The 20,212-nt window shown below is 48.8% G+C and overlaps 1 protein-coding gene across 2 annotated transcripts; it reads left to right on the forward strand.

Moving 5' to 3' along the window:
* Positions 1-1,896: 1,896 nt before the first annotated feature.
* On the forward strand, positions 1,897-19,804 carry TFAP2E (transcription factor AP-2 epsilon; the record flags this gene model as incomplete). Of its 2 annotated transcripts, none has more annotated exons than XM_079130375.1 (7): positions 1,897-4,656; positions 4,984-5,466; positions 6,035-6,086; positions 15,656-15,878; positions 17,224-17,342; positions 18,339-18,480; positions 19,522-19,804. In XM_079130375.1, the coding sequence occupies exons 1-7, from the start codon at positions 4,630-4,632 to the stop codon at positions 19,802-19,804; spliced, it is 1,329 nt and encodes a 442-aa protein (XP_078986501.1). In that variant the 5' UTR covers positions 1,897-4,629. The 2 variants fall into 2 exon arrangements, with proteins under 2 accessions (XP_078986501.1, XP_078986502.1); XM_079130376.1 differs by having other exon boundaries at positions 19,526-19,697.
* Positions 19,805-20,212: the final 408 nt, after the last annotated feature.

Genomic DNA, 20,212 nt, shown 5'->3' on the forward strand with positions numbered 1-20,212 from the left:
CACACTTTGAGAACTAGAGAAAGAGTAAGGTAGCCTAAGTTGCTGAGAGAGTGGTGCCGCAGGCCTTCTGGGATACCCATCTCAAGTCTCCACTACAAACATCCCATGGGTAGATATTTAAGGGTTAGAAAAGGCAACACTCCTCGATGATTGGCTTGTGGAAGTGAGGGAAAGTTCCCAGATTCTTCTGGGATGACTCGCAAGTTTTCAGTTTGAAGGATGGTGGTGTCATTTATGGAACTTAGAACTCAGGAAAAGCAGGTTGGGTTGGTGGTGGGGGCAGAGGAGGTGTTTGACTTGGAAACTCAGACGGATGCAAGGAAATGTCTGAAGGGACTTCAGTTGGTACTTGCATATGTAGTTCTGGATCTCTAGTGAGATCTACAGACTGAAGGTAACATAGTTGGGAAATAATAGCAGACAGAGTCATTAGAGACTTGAGAGGGGGTGAGCTCGTTCATGAAGGTAAGAAAAGGCAGCCACTGCTCTGAGAATGAAAAGCTGACGTTAAGGATAGGGGTGAAATGGTCAGAGTGGGAGGAGAAAGAGGCAAGAAAGGGATGTGTGAAACTGCAGGAAATGAGGGTGAGGAAACCCAAGGAAGCCACCAATAGGCAGCTCATCCTTCTCAAGCCTGTTGGGAAGAGTGGGATCTCCAGAGTTGGGCATGGACACCAACCCCCTAGACACTCCTGGACTTCTGAAGGTGTCCACCCACGTGCCTGCCATGTACTGACACCTCTCCTGGAGCTTGACTTGTGAGTTCCTGAAGTTACAGTTTAGGATAGGAGAGGGATGTCCCCACAGACACAACTCACTCCTGACTTCTCATGTATCCTGAGCAGGAAGCCTGAAGAGCTGCCCATTTCTGCCTCATCCACCACCCTTGCTGATGGCTCCAGACTCAGGAAAGTTCTTAGTGGTGAATGCTTGGTTGCTAGACTCCTTTCCCCACATTTCCTCAGGCTGAGATGACCGCAGTCTGGGCTCTGCACCAGTCACGTGTCTCCCAAGATATTCACCTAGTACCATACATTCCATGAGTTAATCATGTCACCCTCCTATCTCCTTTGCTTCTACTCCATCTCAATTTTGTTACCTTTACCTTCTTGTCTAGTACCCCACTAAACAGAGATCTAAGAAAACAACTAGTCCTTTCCATCCTACCCTATTTTATTGTTGTTATTGTTGTTACAGAAGTTGAGATCAGAGAGAAAAGACTTCCCTGGGATCACACAGTCACTTAGAGGCAGGATTAAATTGTAGGCTCCTAAGTCTAAGGCAATACACAACAGTGATCCTGAGCACCGAGAAAGACCAGAGGGGGACAACCCCAGCCCTGTCACTTAACTAGCTGCTTGACCTTGGGCTTGTCATTTCAACTCTCACTGCCTCGCCTCATTCCTCACCTGCATATGGATCTCAAAAGGCCATGGTGAAGGTTAAATAACTTAATATTCATAAAATCCTTAGCACAAAGGCTGGCACATTATTTAATAAATCTTTGCTGTTAGTATTTCTACTATGCCCTGTGCATTTTCTTGCTTTTTAAAATATCCTCCTTAGGAGGTTTCTCAAAAGATTAGGAATGGAAGCCAGGTACAGTGGCACATGCCTGTAATCCCAGTCACTGGGAGGCTGAGACAGGAGGATCAAAAGTTCAGAGCCAGCCTCAGCGATTTAGCGAGGTCCTAAGAAACATAAAGAGATTCTGTCTCAAAAAATAAAAATAAAAAGGGCTGGAGATGTAGCTCAGTGGTTAAGCAAACCTGGGTTCAATCTCTGATACAAACAAAACAAAATAAAAACAAAATCATCCAGGAATGGAACCACCATATGACCCAGTTATACCACTCCTCAGTATTTATCCTAAAGAATTTTAAGTCATCAAGCTGGGTGTGGTGGAGCAGGCCTGTAATCCCAACAACTCAGGAGGCTGAGGCAGGAGGATTGCCTTAGTTTGGCAAACCTAAAGCTTATCTTAGTTGAGATCAGCCTTAGCAACTTAGCAAGCTCCCACAGAATTTAGTGAAACCCTGTCTCAAAATAAAAAACAAAAAGGGTTTGGGATGTAGCTCAGTGGTAAAGTGCCCCTGAATTTAATTCCTAGTACAAAAAAATAAGTCATCATATTATAACAATACATGCATACCCAAGTTTATAGCAGCATAATTCACAATAGCCGAACTATGGAATCAACCTAAGTGTCCATCAATGGATAAATGGATAAAGAAAATATGGTGTATACACAATAGAGTTTTATTCAGCTATATAAAGAAAAGTGAAATTATGTCATTTGCAGGAAAATGGATGGAACTTAGAGACCCTTACGTTAAGCGAAATAAGCCAAACCCAGACGATCAATGATGGTATGTTTTCTCTCATATGTAGACATTAGAGAGGAGGGCTGGGGTTGTGGCTCAGTGGTAAAGCACTTGCGTAGCACATGTGAGGCACTGTGTTCAATCCTTAGCACCATATTAAGAAAAAAAAAAAAAGAAGAAGAAGAAGAAGTTAGAGAGGAAAAAGAAAGGTGGGGGAATCTCAAGAATTCTAAAGGAGATCAATAGAGTAACAGGACCAGGGGAAGGAAGGAGGGACAGGAAAGGGGAAATACTGGAGAATTATATTGGCCAAATTATAGTGTTATATTGTGTGCATGTACAAATATGTCACAACAAATCCCACCCCTTATGTACAACAATAATGAACCAATAAAATATGGAAAAATAAATTATCTTCCTTCTTTTCTCTTAATTCCCATTCTCCTTAGCATTCCTCTCATTTGCTTTTCTTTAATCCCTGTCTCTGCTTCTCAGGAGGGGAGGGTTGAGTTTTAGAGGGAAAAAAGAGGGATTGACTGTGGAGATTGAAACATGCTTGACAGTCAGCCAGTGCCTGCCATGGTAACACACAAACACACAGCCTGTGCATGTTAGTGTAACAACTGCACCAAACGAGTCAGTTTCACACAGCTTCACTCAACAGCTTCTGGATGTCAAGGGCCACACTCAGCCCCGACATCTATGGCTTCAGAAACATCTTATTTCCTTCTCATGTGCAGCTAGCACCAAAACCCCACACAAGCAGCTGTCTCTGGCCAGTTTGTGTCTTCAACTTCCTCAGACTCTGGCTTGGCATTAGGGTTACTAACCCAGGAAGCCAGAGTGAAGTGGTCACCTTCAGAGGGGTTTTGATCCAGAGCCACTCAAGAAAGAGGGACTCCCCTACAGATGCACATAGACACCTGCATATATGAGCTGATGGCCTTGAGTTTGCAGCTCACAAACTTCTTCCACATTTACAAGCATTCACCTCATCCAAAGTCAGATCGAGGTGGCTAAAGATTAAGTCAATCCTGCTCTGATGCTGAATGCCATTAACTCTGCACACCCCACCTGCTAGAGAACAAGGACTTTGGGTTTCTTCCCCCAACTTCACCAGTGCTCTTTTCAACAGGGAGCAGTTTGGAGCTGTCTTGCCAATTTTGCCATAAAAATTGAAGATAGAAATTGACAGTGGGGAAATGTAACAGTGGTCCACTTTATGCTTTGAATAACCCTTGCTGCTCTGCAACATATTTTTTAAATGGACATGTTTCTCTTCCTCTCTCTACTCCTCCCTAATCTCTCCTCCTCCCTAATCTTTGGGGAAACAGGATTACCTTTCTTCCCCATCCTAGGCAGAATTATCCATGAGTACACGCCCACCGTAAGAACAAAGTAATCCAGACTTTGGGGATGGTACCAGAAGATCTCAGAAATGACTATCTCCCAAATTAACTAGTGAATTACAACTGAAGACAGAGAACACAGGAATGTAGCCTTTGAGTCACCTCTTAAAAGTCCCCTGTTTCCTGCTGATGGGCAGATCACAGCCTCTGAGACAGGAGTCCTCTGTGTTTCTCCTTTGCCAGCAATGCAATAAACCTTCTTTTTCCTTTTTCTCAAAAAAAAAAAAAAAATTAAGTCAATTGCTCTTTTTTTTCCCCCTAAAACTCCGTTCCTGAGAAATGATACGCATTTTACAGACGAGAAAGCTGAGGCCAGCAAAGGGTTGTGCTTTGAGCAAAGGTAAGGATGCCAGAGAGCTGAGCGAATCTAGGGCCTCTTCATCCCAGCCTCGAACCCTCTGTTTCACTGCAGTTGCGAGAGCTTCGAACTCAGAATGCAGCTCAGATCAGTAGGGGTCGAATTCACTCCCTGCTACCTCCCTCCCACCCGGTCCCACCAAAGCCACGCCCTCCTTTTGGCGTCTGCTGGGGGAAAAGGAGAGAGAGGCCACAGCTTGTCTCTTTAATGCGCGCCCCCGAGGCCTGGCGCGCCCCCGCCACTATAACTGGAGTGCATGGAGCAGGCTGTGCTCAGAGGGAGTAGGGCGGGCGCTGGGTACCCGTTGACCGACTTTTCCAAGTGCCATCAGCGGCCAGTCCTTTCTGCTCCTTGGACCAGCCTCGGGGCGCTCACAGCTGAGGACTTCACGCCCGCTGGGCTCTGGGCTGGGTGGTACCCAGTTGTCGCGCGGTGAACCCAGCGGGCTGTGCGGGCTCCCCGCACCTCTTCCCGCAGCGCTCGCCGTCGGGCGAGGGCTCTGCAACCGCCACGTCTCACACCCCGCACTACCCGCCCCATGCTGGTGCACACTTACTCCGCCATGGTGAGTAGTCTCAGGTCCCGCCGCACCGGGCACACTTGGCCCAAGAATCGAGGAGCCCGAGTGCTGCATCTTCCAAACCTCCTGCCCCGGCGCCAACGAAATCTCAGAGGGAGGGAGCAACAAGGACTCCGCCAGCTTAGAGGGAGTGGGTAGGAGACCACGGACCCCAGTCTGAGGCTCCTGCGCCCGCGGGTCATTCGGTGATAGACACTGGGCCCTAGCAAGAGGGTCGGACGGCAGCTGGATCCTCCGGATCCAAGAAGGATCCTTTCCGGCTGGGGTCCTTTCAGCTGCCAGTCGGTGCCTAACTCGCCCTTTCCTTCCCAGGAGCGCCCCGACGGGCTGGGCGCAGCAGCTGGCGGGGCCCGTCTGTCGTCTCTGCCTCAAGCAGCCTATGGACCGGCGCCACCGCTCTGCCACACGCCGGCCGCCGCCGCTGCCGCCGACTTCCAGCCGCCCTACTTCCCGCCGCCCTACCCGCAGCCGCCACTGCCTTACGGCCAGGCACCCGACGCCGCCGCCGCCTTTCCCCACCTGGCCGGGGACCCGTACAGCGGCCTGACGCCCCTGGCGCAGCCGCAACCTCCGCAGGCTGCCTGGGCCGCACCCCGCGCTGCCGCTCGCACCCACGACGAGCCGCCCGGCTTGCTGGCGCCACCCGCCCGCGCTCTAAGTCTGGACCCGCGCCGTGACTACGCTGCCACGGTGCCCCGGCTACTGCACAGCCTGGCCGACGGCGCGCACGGCCTAGCCGAGGCGCCCCTCGGCCTTCCCGGGCTGGCGGCGCCACCTGGCCTGGAGGATCTGCAGGTGAGACTCGAGGGGTCTTGGGATGGGACGCCCACGCCGTCTTCTCTTTCCCCGGCTGCTGCGGTGATTTAGCACCCTGGCTGGAGGCAAAAAGTGACAAATGCAGGGACGTAACTTTTCTCCCAGTTCTCCCATTCGTGACTCCGAGGATATGTCCCACGTCCTGGGTTAGACACTGCCTGTCGGTTAAGGCAGACCTGCACTTTGTCAGTGCGCTATGCCTGTGCAACCCTGGGCAGGGAGGGATCAAATCCCTTCTCTTTCTTACGTGTGCCATTGAGCCACGTTGGGCATCCATACCTGTCTGCTGGGCAGTCTTCTGGGGCATCCTGCGCCTAGAGTGAAGGGAGGCGTTAGTTGATTGTCTAAGCCACCGTGAGTGCCCAGGACCCCAGCTTGGAGGCAGACAGTGCGAACCACGGCTACTCCTGATTCTGCTGGTCGCCGCCTCCCGCGTCGGTGGTGCACGTAGGGCGGAACGGACAGAGATCAGGGGCAGCAGGGTCTCGGGAATTAACAGACGACTAAATTCACACGCGCCCTCCCTGCCATCTTCACCTACTTGCAGGTCATGGATGAGCCGGGAATGAGCCTCCTGGACCAGTCTGTGATCAAGAAAGGTAAGGAATGACGTGCAACTGCCAGGGCAGAGCCAGGCGAGATAGTACAGGCCCGGGGAGCACAGACCCATTTTCTTCATTGCTGCCAGTGCCTCGTGTGCGTCACCAGGCTCGGTGGCCACGGAACATTCTTCCTGAGCCATTAGAGGGACAGCAAAGGCTGCAGTCCTGGCTAGATGTTGGACAGCAGAGCGGGATCAGTGACTGTCCTGAAGCTTGCCGCCTGCAGTGTCCTGAGCTGGGTCCGCTCCCTTGGCTGCGACTCCTGGGCCTGACCTTTCCTCTCCGAAGGGAGGGCGCTCTTGTGGATCTGGAGTTAATTTGCAGAACGAGTTAAACCACTTCCCCATTTCCTAAGAGGTGGGAATAGGAGTGTTGTTCCACAGGTTTTTGTAAGTGATTTCCACCTTATAGAGCATTAGCATTTTGGAGCCCAGTAGTGGCTTTCCTACCCTTCCTTCTCTGAAGAGCCTTGAGGCCTTTCTGGTTTTCTGCAAGGGAATTTTCTTTCAGCTAGAGCTTCCCGCTGCATTTAGGATTAGAACTGAATATTGTTGTATTAGGCTGTATGCTTGTGGGTCAGAGCCTGCCTACTCCTGGATGTCTCTATCTTTGTTAGAGTTCAAGGTACTGTGTATGTCTGATACTTCTTGGTATGTCTTTGTTGCAGTGAATGTATTTGTAATTTGCATCTGTGTACTTGGGGTACATTTCTCTATTTGGGGTTCTCATTGTATGTGACAGGGTCTTTGTTGTGTCCTGGAATTTGTCCTTTGGTATCTGATAATTTCTAGGCATGTGAGGGTCCCTTCCTGTGTATTTTCTGTTCCTTTTGCATTAGTGAAACCAAGTGTATGAGACACACCATTGAGTGGCTTTTCGGGTCTGAGGACCAAGTTCTGACTGTGCCAGGGAAAGGTGAAAGGCAGATATAGATCCAGTGTGACCCAGGATTTGGGGCAGTCCACCAAAGGAAATCTGAAGCACAGAAGAGCCTCAGAACCATGCTGGGGCAGGTTCTATTCCTGCTAGATTTGGCTGTAGTTATTTTTCAACAAGTGAATTAAAGCCCAGGCTGTCTGCCCCTGGCAGGTTCTCAGGGGAGGGCCCCACCCACAGGAATAGGAATGGGAGATGGAGCTGGACTTCCAGGAACTGGGGTTGAGTTGGAGGACAGTGTAGAGGGAATGAGAGGACAGGCTTCCCAGAACTTGCTGCTGGGGAGCTCCAGGAATTGGGCTATGTCAGCAGCAGCTGGGGTTGTGGGGAGACCCCAGCAATCACACTGTGCATCCCACCCAGGCCAACTAGCAGGGCTTTGTTGGCTTAGTGGACAGCCCCTGTCCTGATAGAAGGGACACTTGGATGTACTACCTCCAAGAGTCTTCCATTAGACTTGGTCCACTGTTCCCTGGAAATAGGACCATCTTGCAATTCCCCAGTTCCTGGCCCCCATCCAGGTTCAAGGACAGGTGACCTAAGTTAACTCACTCACTAGGGAGATCAAGACCCTACATTTTGGGAAGGAACTTAGGGACCTCTGTCCTGAGGAAGGGTAAAAGATTCTGCTGTTTCTCTGAGTACCTTAATGTAGAATCCTGGCCAGGAGGGACTGGAATCAACCCAGAGCTGGTTTCTTTCAAAGGACATCAGGTTCCAACACTCTTGAATCTCAGGTGTGCTCTTAAGTCCCCAAAGGCAGTCCCAAAGACACAGTGAGTGTGCCCTGGACTGTCCAGGGCACTGCGCGCTGGCTTCCTGGAGCGGATATGGGCGCGGGAGCTGGCAGAAGGCACGGACGTGAGTTCGCACCCTGGCTGGATGGCAGTGCCAGCTCGCAGGTGGCCGAGTGGAGTGAAGCGGAGCGACGATGACCTAAGCGGGGAACCTGAGTTATAGCCCGAGGCGCTGCAGCAAAGCTGGGAAGGCGGTGGAAGCCAGATCCTCTGGCTCCTGGCGGAAGGAAGCGCCTAGTTCTTGCTCGGAATTTGGCAATCGGCGGCCAGGCAGGCATCTGAAGAGTAGAGAATGTCAATGCTGCGCCTTCGGTCCTCGCAAAAGCCAAAGCACAGCTGGCTCCCGCGGTCCCCACCTGGAGGAGCCGCTGTGACAAAGCAGGCAGCCCACTTCTAGCCCTGCCCCCAGGAGCCTCCATGCCCTGGGCGCAGTGACCAGTTTTCCCTGGTCCTCTGCGGTCACTGCGGGACCCGGCCTCATAGTCAGTCCCGTGGGTCGCCAACCGGGCGATGGGTTAGCGCCTTTCTTGGTCTTTGGGCTCTTCTGAGAGCCCCCGGAATCCCTGTTGTTTCCCGGGGAACTCCAGCCCCAAGGGGTGCGGCGAGGGACCCCACTCCGCCCGGGCCCTGAATTATAGAAAGTCGCTCTTGGCCAGCTGAAGCGTCCCACTCTTCCAGGTCCTCCAGCGTTGGCGGGCCTCCATCTCTCCAGTGCCACCCGGGAGCGGAGCCTGGAAGCCCTTAGGACCCGGCCCTTGATTGTGCAATCTTGGCTGACTCCAGGCGCTTGTCCTGACACGGAGGACCGGCGACGCCCGGCCCCAACACACGCTTCCAGGTCGACCCCTTGCAGTCACCACGTGGGCTTGAGGGTGGCAGACTGGAGTAAGGCCTAACAGAGAGGAAGTGGGGATCCTTCCATTTTCTGTGCACATTTGTCACCTCCAGTTTTGCAACCTGCCCCAGAGAAACTGAAAGCAGGCGGGACTGGTAGGAGAGACCAAGCGGGGCAGAAATATTTTCCAGCTGAGAAGGGCGGGGTGTGTGTGTGCTGTTGTCTGTGCAAGCGCCTGAGGTCGGGAGGCTTCCTAGAGGAGAGAGATTTTAGCCAGGCGCAGTGGGTGCTCAGGAGTGCTTGGGTGCTGGGTTTTGAAGTCTGAGTGCATTGGGAGAAGGAGCGTGGAAAGGGCCGATCTACTTTTACCACACTGGGTGAAGCATGTGCAAATGCCCTCCCTGTGGGAAAACCAGTTAGATAAAATGAGTCAAAGTTTGTGTGGGTTTCAGTGTTATACAGTCACAGCGGGAGGGGCGTGGTTTAGGATAGAGAATTAAATTGTATTCCTCCATCCCCCCCAGAAGAGTGGGTAGTTGCCCTCTTGGAGCGGGGGAATCAATTGTCCAATCTCAGGGGATCCCTTGGACAGTGACTGATGTCAACAGTCACCCTCTCCCCTGGCCTTCCAAATGAATCTCCAAGTAGTGGGGTGAGGTGAATGAGGTACTCACCTTACGAATGAAGATGAATAATAAAGCAATATTTTAAATTTTTAAAAATGCAAAAATCCTTAACAAACATGACATAAAAATTTTACATAAAGACAGAATCTAACCCTGCACTTCCACACACTCTCACTTGCCTCTCAGGCTGCTGTCTGCTCTAGAAAGCAACTAAAAGAACAGTGGCAATGCAGAGAGTTTGGACTTAACCCAAGGGTGGGAGCCATGGAAGATGTGAAGCAGGGGAGAAAAGGGATGAGAGTATGTTTAAAAGAAACCCTCTGACAGTTGATGAGAAGGAAACTTAACTGGTAGGTCCTGCTGGGGTAGAAGAGACTCAAGAAAGCTGGGGGGAAGGGTCACTGTCCCTCCTGTATGCCTTCCTCCTGCTGCACACCCACACTCAAGGTTTTGGACCCCTGGGACCCTGAGTGTGGACTAAGGAAGCACAGGCATCAGGATCCCCTGGTGGTGCTGGCAAAAAATGCAGTTCTGGCCATTTCACCTATCCCAGTGGCTTGGGAAGCTGAGGCAGGAGGATTCCAAGTTCAAAGCCAGCCTTAGCAATTTAGTGAGGCCCTAAGCAACTTAGCAAGCCCCTGTCTCAAAAACAAAAAATAAAAAGGGCTGGGGATGTAGCTCAGTGGCTAAGTGCCCCAATCCCTGGTACCACCATCACCCCCCAAAAAAGAAGTTCCTGGGCACCTCTGAATGAGAATCCCTGAAAGTACGGCCCTGGAACTTGCATTTTAACTGATTGAGGAAACATTGGCATAGCTAAAATTCATTTGTTGTATGAATATGATTTGATGACTTTTGGTAAAATGCATAGAGTTGTAGAACCATTAGCACAATCTATTTTGAGACATTTGTCACCCCTCAAAATTTCTTCATTCCCATTTGTAGCTCATCCTTATCTCCCCCAAGCCTTATGCAATCACTGATCTGCTTCTGTCTGTAAATTTGCATAATTTTCAGTTACTTAAGACCTCACTGAGTTGCTGAGGCTGACCTCAAATTTACAATCCTCTTGCCTCAGCCTCCTGAGTCACTGGGATTATAGGCATGTAGCATCACATCCAGCAACACACATTTTATTTAACCATTGGTGGTCACTTGATGGGCACTTGGGTTGTTTCCACTTTTTGGCAATTAGGAGTAATGTTGCTGTAGACATTTGTATACTTGCTTTTGGGCAGACGTGTATTCCTTGCTATTGGGAAAATTCCTAGGAATGGAATCACTGGACTATATAGTAAATTTATGTTTAATTTTAAAGAAACTGCCAAACTGTTTTCTATTTTTATTTATGTATTTATGTGTTTATTTATTTTTGGTGCTGGGGATCGAATGCAGGGGTGCTTTTCCACTGAGCTATGTCGCCAGCCCTTAAATGTTTTATTTAGGGAAACAAGGTCTCACTAAATTGCTTACAGCCTCACTAAGTTGCTGTGGCTGGCTTTGAACTTGCAGTCCTCCTGCCTCAGCCTCCCAAGTCTCTGGGATTACAGGTGTGTGCCACCATACTTGGCCCAAGCTGTTTTCAAAAGAGCCTTTACTGACTGGGCCTGGTGGCACTCACCTGTAATCATTCCCAGCCACTAGGGAGGCTGAGGCAGGAGGATCATGAGCTCAAGGCCAGCCTCATAAACTCAGTGACACCCTGTCTCTAAATAAAATATAAAAAGGACTGGGAATGTGACTCAGTTGTTAAGTGTTCCTGGGTTCAACCCTGAGTACCAAAAAATAAAAATAAAGTAGCTTTTTAAGTTTTTACATTCCTACCAACAATATGAGAGGATTCTGGTTTCTCCAGACTCTCACATACATTTGGTATTATCTTTTATTATAACCATGTAGTGGTATCTCAGTATAGTCCTAATTTCCCCTCTCTCTCTCTTTCGCTCTCTGTGGTACTGAGGACTGAACCACCCAGGGACACTCTACCACTGAGCTATGTCCCCAATCTTTTATGTATTTTTTTATTTTGAGACATGGTCTCACTAAATTTCTGAGGCTGGCCTTAAACTTGTGATTCTCTGCCTCAGCCTCTCAGGTAATTGGGATTACAGGCTTGCAACACCATGCCTAATTTGCATTTCTCTAATGAGGAATGATGTTGAGCACTTTTTCTTGTTCTTATTAGTCATTCATCTATCATCTTTGGTGAAACATCTTCACGTATTTTGTTGTTTTCCTAATTAGATTATCTTGTTGAGTTTTAAGAGTTTTTTTTTTTTTGTTTGTTTTTTTTTTTTTTTTTTTTTTTTTAATGTTCTGAACACACATCCTTTATCAGATATATGCTTGGTGAGCATTTTTTTCCAGCCTGGTATCTCATCTATTTATTTGCTTAATAGCGTCCTTTGAGGTACAAAATTTTTTAATTTGGATAAAGTCCCAATTTTAGTTATTTTCTCTTGTGGATCATGCTTTCGGTGTTATAACTAGGAACTCATTGCCCAACCCAAGATCATGAAGATTTTTCTCCTCTGTTTTGTTCTAGAAGGAATTGCAATTTTCAGGGAATACCTCTTTTTTTTTTTTTTTTTTTTGGTGCTGGGGATCGAACCCAAGGCCTTGTGCTTGCAAGGCAAACACTCTACCGACTGAGCTATCTCCCCAGCCCCAGGAATTGCAATTTTAATAAGCTTTTTGAGAGTCTGTTGCACAACCCCCCAGATTCAGTAGCTAGACTGTATCTACCACCTGTGGACAGAGTGTGACTTGAGTATGTGTGTTGAATAACTGAGAGCTCTTGTGTCAGCTCTGTGCCCCGTGAGTACATGAATGGCTTCTGCCTGTGTGACCAGGGGCATGCCACTGGCAGACCACTTCAGCTTCAGGAGTCACTGGTGGGAACTGTCCTGTGGATGTGGGAGACAAACACCAATGTCTCAGCTTTCCAGTCTGGGCTAGTTTAACCGCCCCCTACATGATGACCCCCCGCTCCCTAACACACCAGCTTCCCTAACCTTGGACTCCATCCCTCTTGCCATTTTTGAGGAAAGAGGTTCTGAAGGAAAAGGGACCAGAAGCAGCAAGGTCTGTTATTCATAGACACAAACACATGTTCCCTGCCATGTCACGTACTTACACTTGCACGTGTCCATATGCATGTGGTCACACTCTTGCACACTCAAGGAGGGCAGAGACAGTGTCTGTGTTCAGAGCTGTGGCTAAGTATTGAGTGTACACATGAACAATCTCACCCTTACTGCTCTATGACAAGGGCATATAATTTGTGTACGGTTCACTTCTGTGACACAAATCCATATTTGCACATGCACAAACAGCTTCACACAGCCTTGGTCTCTCTCCCCTCACTGGCCTGGCCTCAGGGCACACCAGGTTTTAATAGCAATTGGATAGAAGAGAAAAAAGATTTTCGTTTCTCTGATCCCTCCCTCTGACTAGGAGTGATGGGAGGGAGGACGGTCACTTTGTCCTTTTTATTTCTTTTTTTTTAATTATTAAAAATATTTCTTTTAGTTGTGGATGGACACAATTTATTTTATTTATTTGTTTTTCTGTGGTGCTGAGGATCAAACTCACACATGCTAGGCAAATGCTCTACCTCTAAGTCACAACACCAGCCCCTTTTTATTTCTCATTGAGCAATTTGTATTTTTATTTTTTAAAAGTCAAGTTTGAAGTGTAAAATACGTACAGTGTAGTTCGCCCTTTCTAAATGTCCATTTCTGTGAGTTTTGACAGATGTATACATGTAGTCATGGAACCACTAAAGCAACCCAGCTGTAGAATAGTTCTGTTGCCCCAAGTCCCCTCCAGGCAGAGGGACACAGGCCAAGAGGGACCTGGGGATAGGCACCCTTGCATACACGTGAGCAGGGCTGGGAGTTTACATATGTGACTCACGTTGTATTTCTCCTAGTCAATGTGACCAGGTAAGACCAGCAGGCAAAACACCAAGGAGGGTAAAGGAGGCCATTGTAGCATTGTGGTCAAGGACATGAGCTTCGGAGTCAGTAGCCAGAGTGAGTTCTGCTCCTTACTTGAGGTGCCATTTTAACCTCTTTGAACTTTCCATTTCTTCCTTTTGACATGGGACGTGGATATCAGCTCTCCTCCTCAGGGCTATTCACATACAGCATGTGGGATAGAGTTGGCTTCGTTGACAGCAGGTGACATCATTCCCCACAGCTGTGGAGGTGGGGATTGATCCTCAGGGAACTCACTGGGCATTGATGGGCTTAAGGCTGTGAAGTGAAGCATAATTCAGAAAGATCCCTCTGGAACGGAGCAGAGGCACCAGAGCAGGGCCTGTGAGGAAATTCAGGTGGGAAGTGAGCAAGTGTCTGTCTGTGCACAAAAGGGGCAGCATGCAAGGCAAGTGAGGATATGAATATGGCAGGACAGGGTGTCTGGCTGGGCCGCTGGGTGGAAGGTGGGGATGGTCTTCCAGAGAGGGAAGAGGGCTCTGCCAGGCTAGGCAGAGTTAGCTAACTCTTAGCTATCTGGGTGAGCCTTGTTTACCTCTGTATTCCTGAGGTGTAGCAAGGTTCTTGTCACACAGGTGATCAGCAAGTTTGCCAAGTGGTGGAAAGGCTAAGGGCACTGGCTTTGAGACCACAGTCCTGGGTTTGCTTTTGATTCTCAGCCTAGCAGCCATGTGATCTTCGCTGGCTGACTTCACCTCTCGAGCTTTAATCTCTTCATCTGTAGAGTGGGAATAAGGGAAGCTCCCTGGGGGATGGTTCTGAGGGCTCAGGGGGATTATCTATGTGAACTCAAAGCATGGTGTGTGCTCAGTAGTTGTTAACTCCAGACCCCTCCCTCAATCCCCATCGCCAACACACACACACACACAAACCTTGTCTTCTGAGGTTCTCAGTTTGCTGAAAAAACAGAAGCTTAAGGGGTTCCTCTGAAGAAGCAAGTGCCTCAATGTTCTCCCTTCCCCCTGTGGTCAAGCAGGAAGTTGGAGGTTAGACTGTGGGAAGAACTTTCTTTTAGAGCAACAGTATCTGAGTTTTAGAAAATTAACCCATTAAGCCCTAAGTTTTAAATTCTGTGAATATTTCAACAAAATTGACACAGATACATTAAAAATAGGTTGGGAGTCATGATTTATTTAGAGCTTATATATTATTATATTAGTTGATATTAGTATTATTATAATTATTAAGTTATACATAATTATATTCTTACTGTTACATAATTATATTATGGCATATGATTGTATTATATGTTGTATATATATTATATACATAATATATTATATATTGTATTGTAATATATATTACATTTCATTTTTAAAATGTTTTTTAGGTGTTTATGGACATGATACCTTTTTTTTTTTTTTTTTAATTTTTATTTTGTGGTACTGAGAATCGATCCTGTGCCTCACACATGCTAGGCAAGCACTCTACCACTGAGCTACAACTCCAGTCCCAGTCCCTACACTTCATTTAAAGTTTTTTTTTTTTTTTTTTTTTTGGTACTGGGTGTTGAGCTTAGGGGTGCTTTGCCACTGAGCCATGTCCCCAGATCTGGCTTAGTCTCACCAAGTTGCTTAGGGCCTTGGCAGTTTGCTGAGGCTAGATTGAAACTTGCAATTCTCCTGCCTCAGCCTCCTGAGTTGCTGGGATTACAGGCGTGAACATCACACCCAGCTATTTTAAACTTTTTATAGGTGTTCCACATCTGGGGCAATGCGACAACATGGATTAACTTCTAGTTCCCTTCCCTTCCTTTCATAAAGGAAGTATTAATTAAGAAGTATTTGGGCAAGGGCACTTTTTCCTTATTAATTTCCTAGAGCATCCCAGAAGGAATGCAGGGAGAACAGGGCTGGAGGCCTAATAGGGCCACAACTTCCTGGTCCCCAGGATGGGGGAAGTCTGAAGCTCCCAGCCCCTTCGTTGGTCTCAGGAGGTGGGAGGGTAGAGCATAAGTGGAGTGGGTGTTGAAGACTCCCTGTGATTAGGATGGCCCTGTCGTGGTGACCCAGGAATTCTGCCTCCAGCTCAGACTCTGTTTTCTCACGTCCAGTTCCTTCACTAATAGCACCCACCAAGATATCAGCAGTCTGCTGAAGCTGAGTTTTAAGAGGGAATCATGCTGGAGACTTTCGGGGACATGAGTTTGAGAGCCAGACACTTTGGGTTCAGATGCACACCCATTAGCTGAGTGGACTTGGTGCATCACTTTAACCTCCGTTTCTCCCTTTGAAAAGCAGGGATACTGGGGTGTTTCAAGGCACACGGTTGGTGAGTCAGGAACGCGCCTGCTCCCCAGCTGGCTGGTGACTGACCTGTGGCTGCTGACTCAGTGTCCCCTGCTTTCTCATTCCTTGTTTCCACTCCACAGTCCCCATCCCCTCCAAAGCCAGCAGCCTTTCAGCCCTCTCATTGGCCAAAGACAGCCTGGTTGGCGGCATCACCAACCCCAGTGAGGTCTTCTGCTCCGTGCCTGGCCGGCTCTCATTGCTCAGCTCAACGTCCAAGTACAAGGTTACCGTGGGGGAAGTACAGCGGCGACTCTCGCCTCCTGAGTGCCTCAACGCCTCCCTCCTGGGGGGCGTCCTTCGCAGGTAGGAAGGCCAGCCCACAGCCCCTGCGCCACCCACAATCCCTGGTCTCTTTAGACATTTTGAGGCATCAGAAAAGGGGTCAGTCTCACTCCCTGCCCAAACATCATCTCCACCCCAGTCTCCCTGGAGGAGGAAGGCCCAGGGACACTAGATCATGCATGTGCTGGGGGGCAGACCCAGGTCCCCAGCAGTTCCCATAGACCTTTGAGATTGTGTGTGGGAGGAGGGAGGAATAGAGAAAGAAGCCTAAACACAGAGAAAGAGAAAGGATTGGAGGACTCACCCATGTTGGACAGGATGGATGAGGCTGAGTCTGGGAAAGAGAATATTATCTCACCCTCCCCCTGGAAAGGGACCCCAGCATCTACGACCCATTCCCTGGCAGCACAGACCTCACCTGGTATATGTGTGTTGAGGGTTGGGAGCATCCTGGTAGTTGTCGGTTTGTCTTCCTTGCTGTGTTTTTCTCTACGCATGTCCTTGTGCCTAGGAAGGGTACTTCTGCTTCAGGGCTGTAAGTTTTGATGAGTCTAAGGATGGTGTGTGTTTGTGTGTTAGGAGATGACTGGAAGTATGTTTCCATTAGTGTGAGCATCCTGTTACTAAGTGGGAATGTGTGGCCTAGAGTGTGTCCTACTCGGTGTGTGATTGCATGTGCACATGCAGCTAGTCTTATGTAAGTTTGCATGCCTGTAGTTCTGTGTGGGCACCAATTTGTAGAGGTGCCTCCCTATTCCCGGACAATTTGAGCTTCCCAGAGGGACTGAGTATCTGTCTGTATGTCTCTGGGATCCTGATTTGATGTGATCATATTGCAGTGTCTGTGCGTGTACTCTGTGTCTGAGTCTGTCTCTGCATGCATGTCTCTAGTGGTGTCTCTGTGTACTTGGCCCTCAATGTGCATTCTTCTGTGTGTATGTGGGTCTGAGTCCTGGGTGACTGTGTTACCTGTGTCTCCCTGTCTGTTTCTCTACATGTGTCTGCATGTGGGTCTGTGCATCCCCAGCAAATGTGCTAAAGTGGGGAAAAGGACCCTGAGATGCTGCCCTATCTTGCCCTTCCCCACCCTGGGCTGCCACTGCTATTGAGAGAATTGGGAAGAAGTGAGGGAATCTTGGAGCCAGGTGCTGGGCCCCCTGAGCCAGTCTTGACTGCAAAACCAGTAAAATTAGAAGGAGGTTGAGATCTTGCTAAAAGAGACCCCAGAGAATCTCCAAGGCCAAACCCAAGCCTCAACAGGGGTTGGTGCAGGCAACAAGGCCCTGTAAGTGTCACTTAGCCCACAGGCTTCTCTCTTATCTTCATAGTTGTGTGTGTGTCTCTCTCTGTGTCTCTGTATATCAAGGGCCAAGTCCAAGAATGGGGGCCGGTGTCTACGGGAAAGACTAGAGAAGATTGGGCTCAACCTGCCGGCTGGCCGTCGGAAAGCCGCCAACGTGACACTGCTGACCTCGCTGGTGGAGGGTGAGTGAGACCTGAAGGTGGGCGTGAGCATGAATGTGAGGGGGTCTGTGTCATCTGGTGTGACTGTCTGTAATGCAGGAGGGTGTGTTTAGTTGTGTGTGTATTAATGTAAGCTTTACAGTATCTGTGCGTGTACTCTGTGTCATGTGTAAGAATGTGTGTGTGTGTGTGTTTGTGTGTGATATGTGTGCATAGTTGGCTCTCTATATCTGTGGGTTCCCATCTGAGAATTTAACCAAACATGGCTCAAAAATGTTTGGAAATAATTGTAACTCTAGTGAACGTGAACAGACTTCTTTCTTGTCGTTTATTCCCTAAACAATACAGTAAAACTATTTACTTTGTATTAGCTATCATAAGTAATCTAGAGATGATTTCAATTGTATAGGGGATGTGCATAGGTTATATGCAAACACCGTGCCATTGTATATAAGGGACTTGAGCACCCACAGATTTGGGTGTTTGCAGGGAATCCTAAAACCAGTCCCATCAGGATACTGAGGGACCCTATGTCATCTTGCATGTCCATGCATACATGTGCACATGCAGTAGAGAGCAACTTGCGGTGTGTGTGTGTAGACAAAGGCGCAGCCAGTGTTTGGATGTGGTATATAGATGGGATGATGACAGCCCTCATATCCCAGCTCATATCCCAGCTCGATCCCTGTGGCAGGTCATCTGACCTGCTGAAACCAGTTTCTTTATCCATACGACAGGGATAATGATCGTATAGATTTGTTTTCATGATTAAGTTAGATGACCCTGGAGGTCAGTAACTCTGGGCTCTGCCTCTGGAAGTTCCAAGCCCAATCCCAGTAGTCCCAAGACAGGGTAATGGAGCTGAGTCTGAATCTGGGCTGGTGCAGGAAATCGGAGGGAGGTATCTTCAGAAGTGGGATGGGGCAGGTTGCCCCTTGGCCAGGGGGGTCAGAGGTTCAAGGCTGGGTTCAGGCTCAGAGGCACACCTGGTAGTAGTGACAGCTCTGATCCCCACAGGAGAGGCTGTGCACCTGGCTCGAGACTTTGGCTACGTCTGTGAGACTGAGTTCCCAGCCAAGGCAGCTGCTGAGTACCTGTGCCGACAGCACGCTGACCCCGGGGAACTGCACAGCCGCAAGAGCATGCTGCTGGCTGCCAAGTGAGTGAGGGCACTGTGTTCAGGCTGTCATGAGTGCAATGCACAGCCACCGACCTCGGATCTGGGCACAGTGGACCTACCTATGAGCACACACCTACATGTGGCATACAGCACCACACGCAGGCACACCTGGACTCCCTGCTTAGGGTCACATGGGCACACTCCTGCATGCTGCACTGGCATACCTGGGCACCACAGGTGGGTATATTTGGGGCACCATGTTCATCACTTTCAGACCTAGCCAGAAGAGGAACCAGACTCATGGGATTATCAAATGGAGAACCCTGGGGATTATAGTATGCTGGAAAAGCCTATCTATGGTGGAACACACCTAGTTCATGAATCGGTTCAAGTGCTTCCTGAGTTCCAGTAATGTCTAAGATGCTGGCTGGGTTCCATGGTGACAAAGAAGAGTGATGGCTGATCTTCTTGCCTGAGCCACTAAAGGATGCACAAAGAAATAGATAATGATCCCAGACTGGAGCTGGACTCATATCCCAGCTCAGTCCCTGTGGCAGGTCATCTGACCTGCTGAAACCAGTTTCTTTATCCATATGACAGGGATAATGATAGTATAGATTTGTTTTCAGGATTAAGTTAAATGATATGTATATAGTGTACTTGGCACAGCATCTAAGCCTCATGATTTGCTGCTAGATAGTATTTCAATTGTGTAAGGCAAATTTCTCTGTTCCCTAATAATTTCAAAGACAAAGTTCTGTGAAGCATTGGGTTTTGGGGGTGGTAGGGGGTATCAAGGCAAGTTTCCTGAATAAGGTAAAAAGAAGTTGAGCTGACCTCTAAATGTGGGCAGGACATCCACAAGGAGAGAGCACAGTGCAGTCCATAGAGCATGTGCTGTTTCCTGGGTGTATGATATTGGGCTACTCAGTTAACTTCTCTGAACCTTGGTTTTCTTTTCTGTGTATAATCATCATTTGTAGACTGTTGGGACAGTCAAGCAATTGTGTAATCTAAGAACCCAGAACAGATTCTTCTCTGGGTCTTGTCCTTTAACCTCTGACCTTCCTCCCCCTCCAGGCAGATCTGCAAGGAGTTTGCGGACTTGATGGCTCAGGATCGCTCCCCACTGGGCAACAGCCGTCCAGCCCTCATCCTGGAGCCTGGAGTGCAGAGTTGCCTGACACACTTTAGCCTCATCACCCATGGTTTTGGAGGGCCTGCCATCTGTGCTGCCCTTACTGCCTTCCAGAACTACCTGCTGGAGTCACTCAAGGGATTGGACAAGATGTTTCTAAGCAGTACAGGCAGTGGACATGGTGAAACCAAGGCTTCGGAGAAGGATGCCAAACATCGGAAATAACAGAATCTCTCACTCATCCCAAGGGACTCCCAAGACCTCAGCTGAGACTTAGCTCCTAGGGTGGCCCTGAAAGGACTAAAAGGTGGGATTAGAGTCAGGCCAGACAAAGAATATTCATCCAGAAACTCGTTAGGGCTCTGGATAGGAGCAAGGGAGGTGGCCTTTCTCTGGTGGTCTGTTGTTAAGAGCCCAGGTATCTGTCTCACATGTGCAATTGTCTGACCTTTTCTGAAAAGGACCTAGACAGGGAATTGGTATGGAAGAGTCTGGCTCGTGGAGCAGAGCCCTACTCTTTAGGGAGTCTGGGCAGCAGCAGGATCCTAGGGGCCAAGGTTTTCTACTTTTTACCAATGGCTGGAGGACATTATTACAAATCAGAGGTGCTACTAAAGAGCTGGTGAGCCTCAT

The sequence above is a fragment of the Sciurus vulgaris genome (genome assembly GCF_902686455.1).
Source record: "Sciurus vulgaris genome assembly, chromosome: 1".
Taxonomy (NCBI): Eukaryota; Metazoa; Chordata; class Mammalia; order Rodentia; family Sciuridae; genus Sciurus; species Sciurus vulgaris.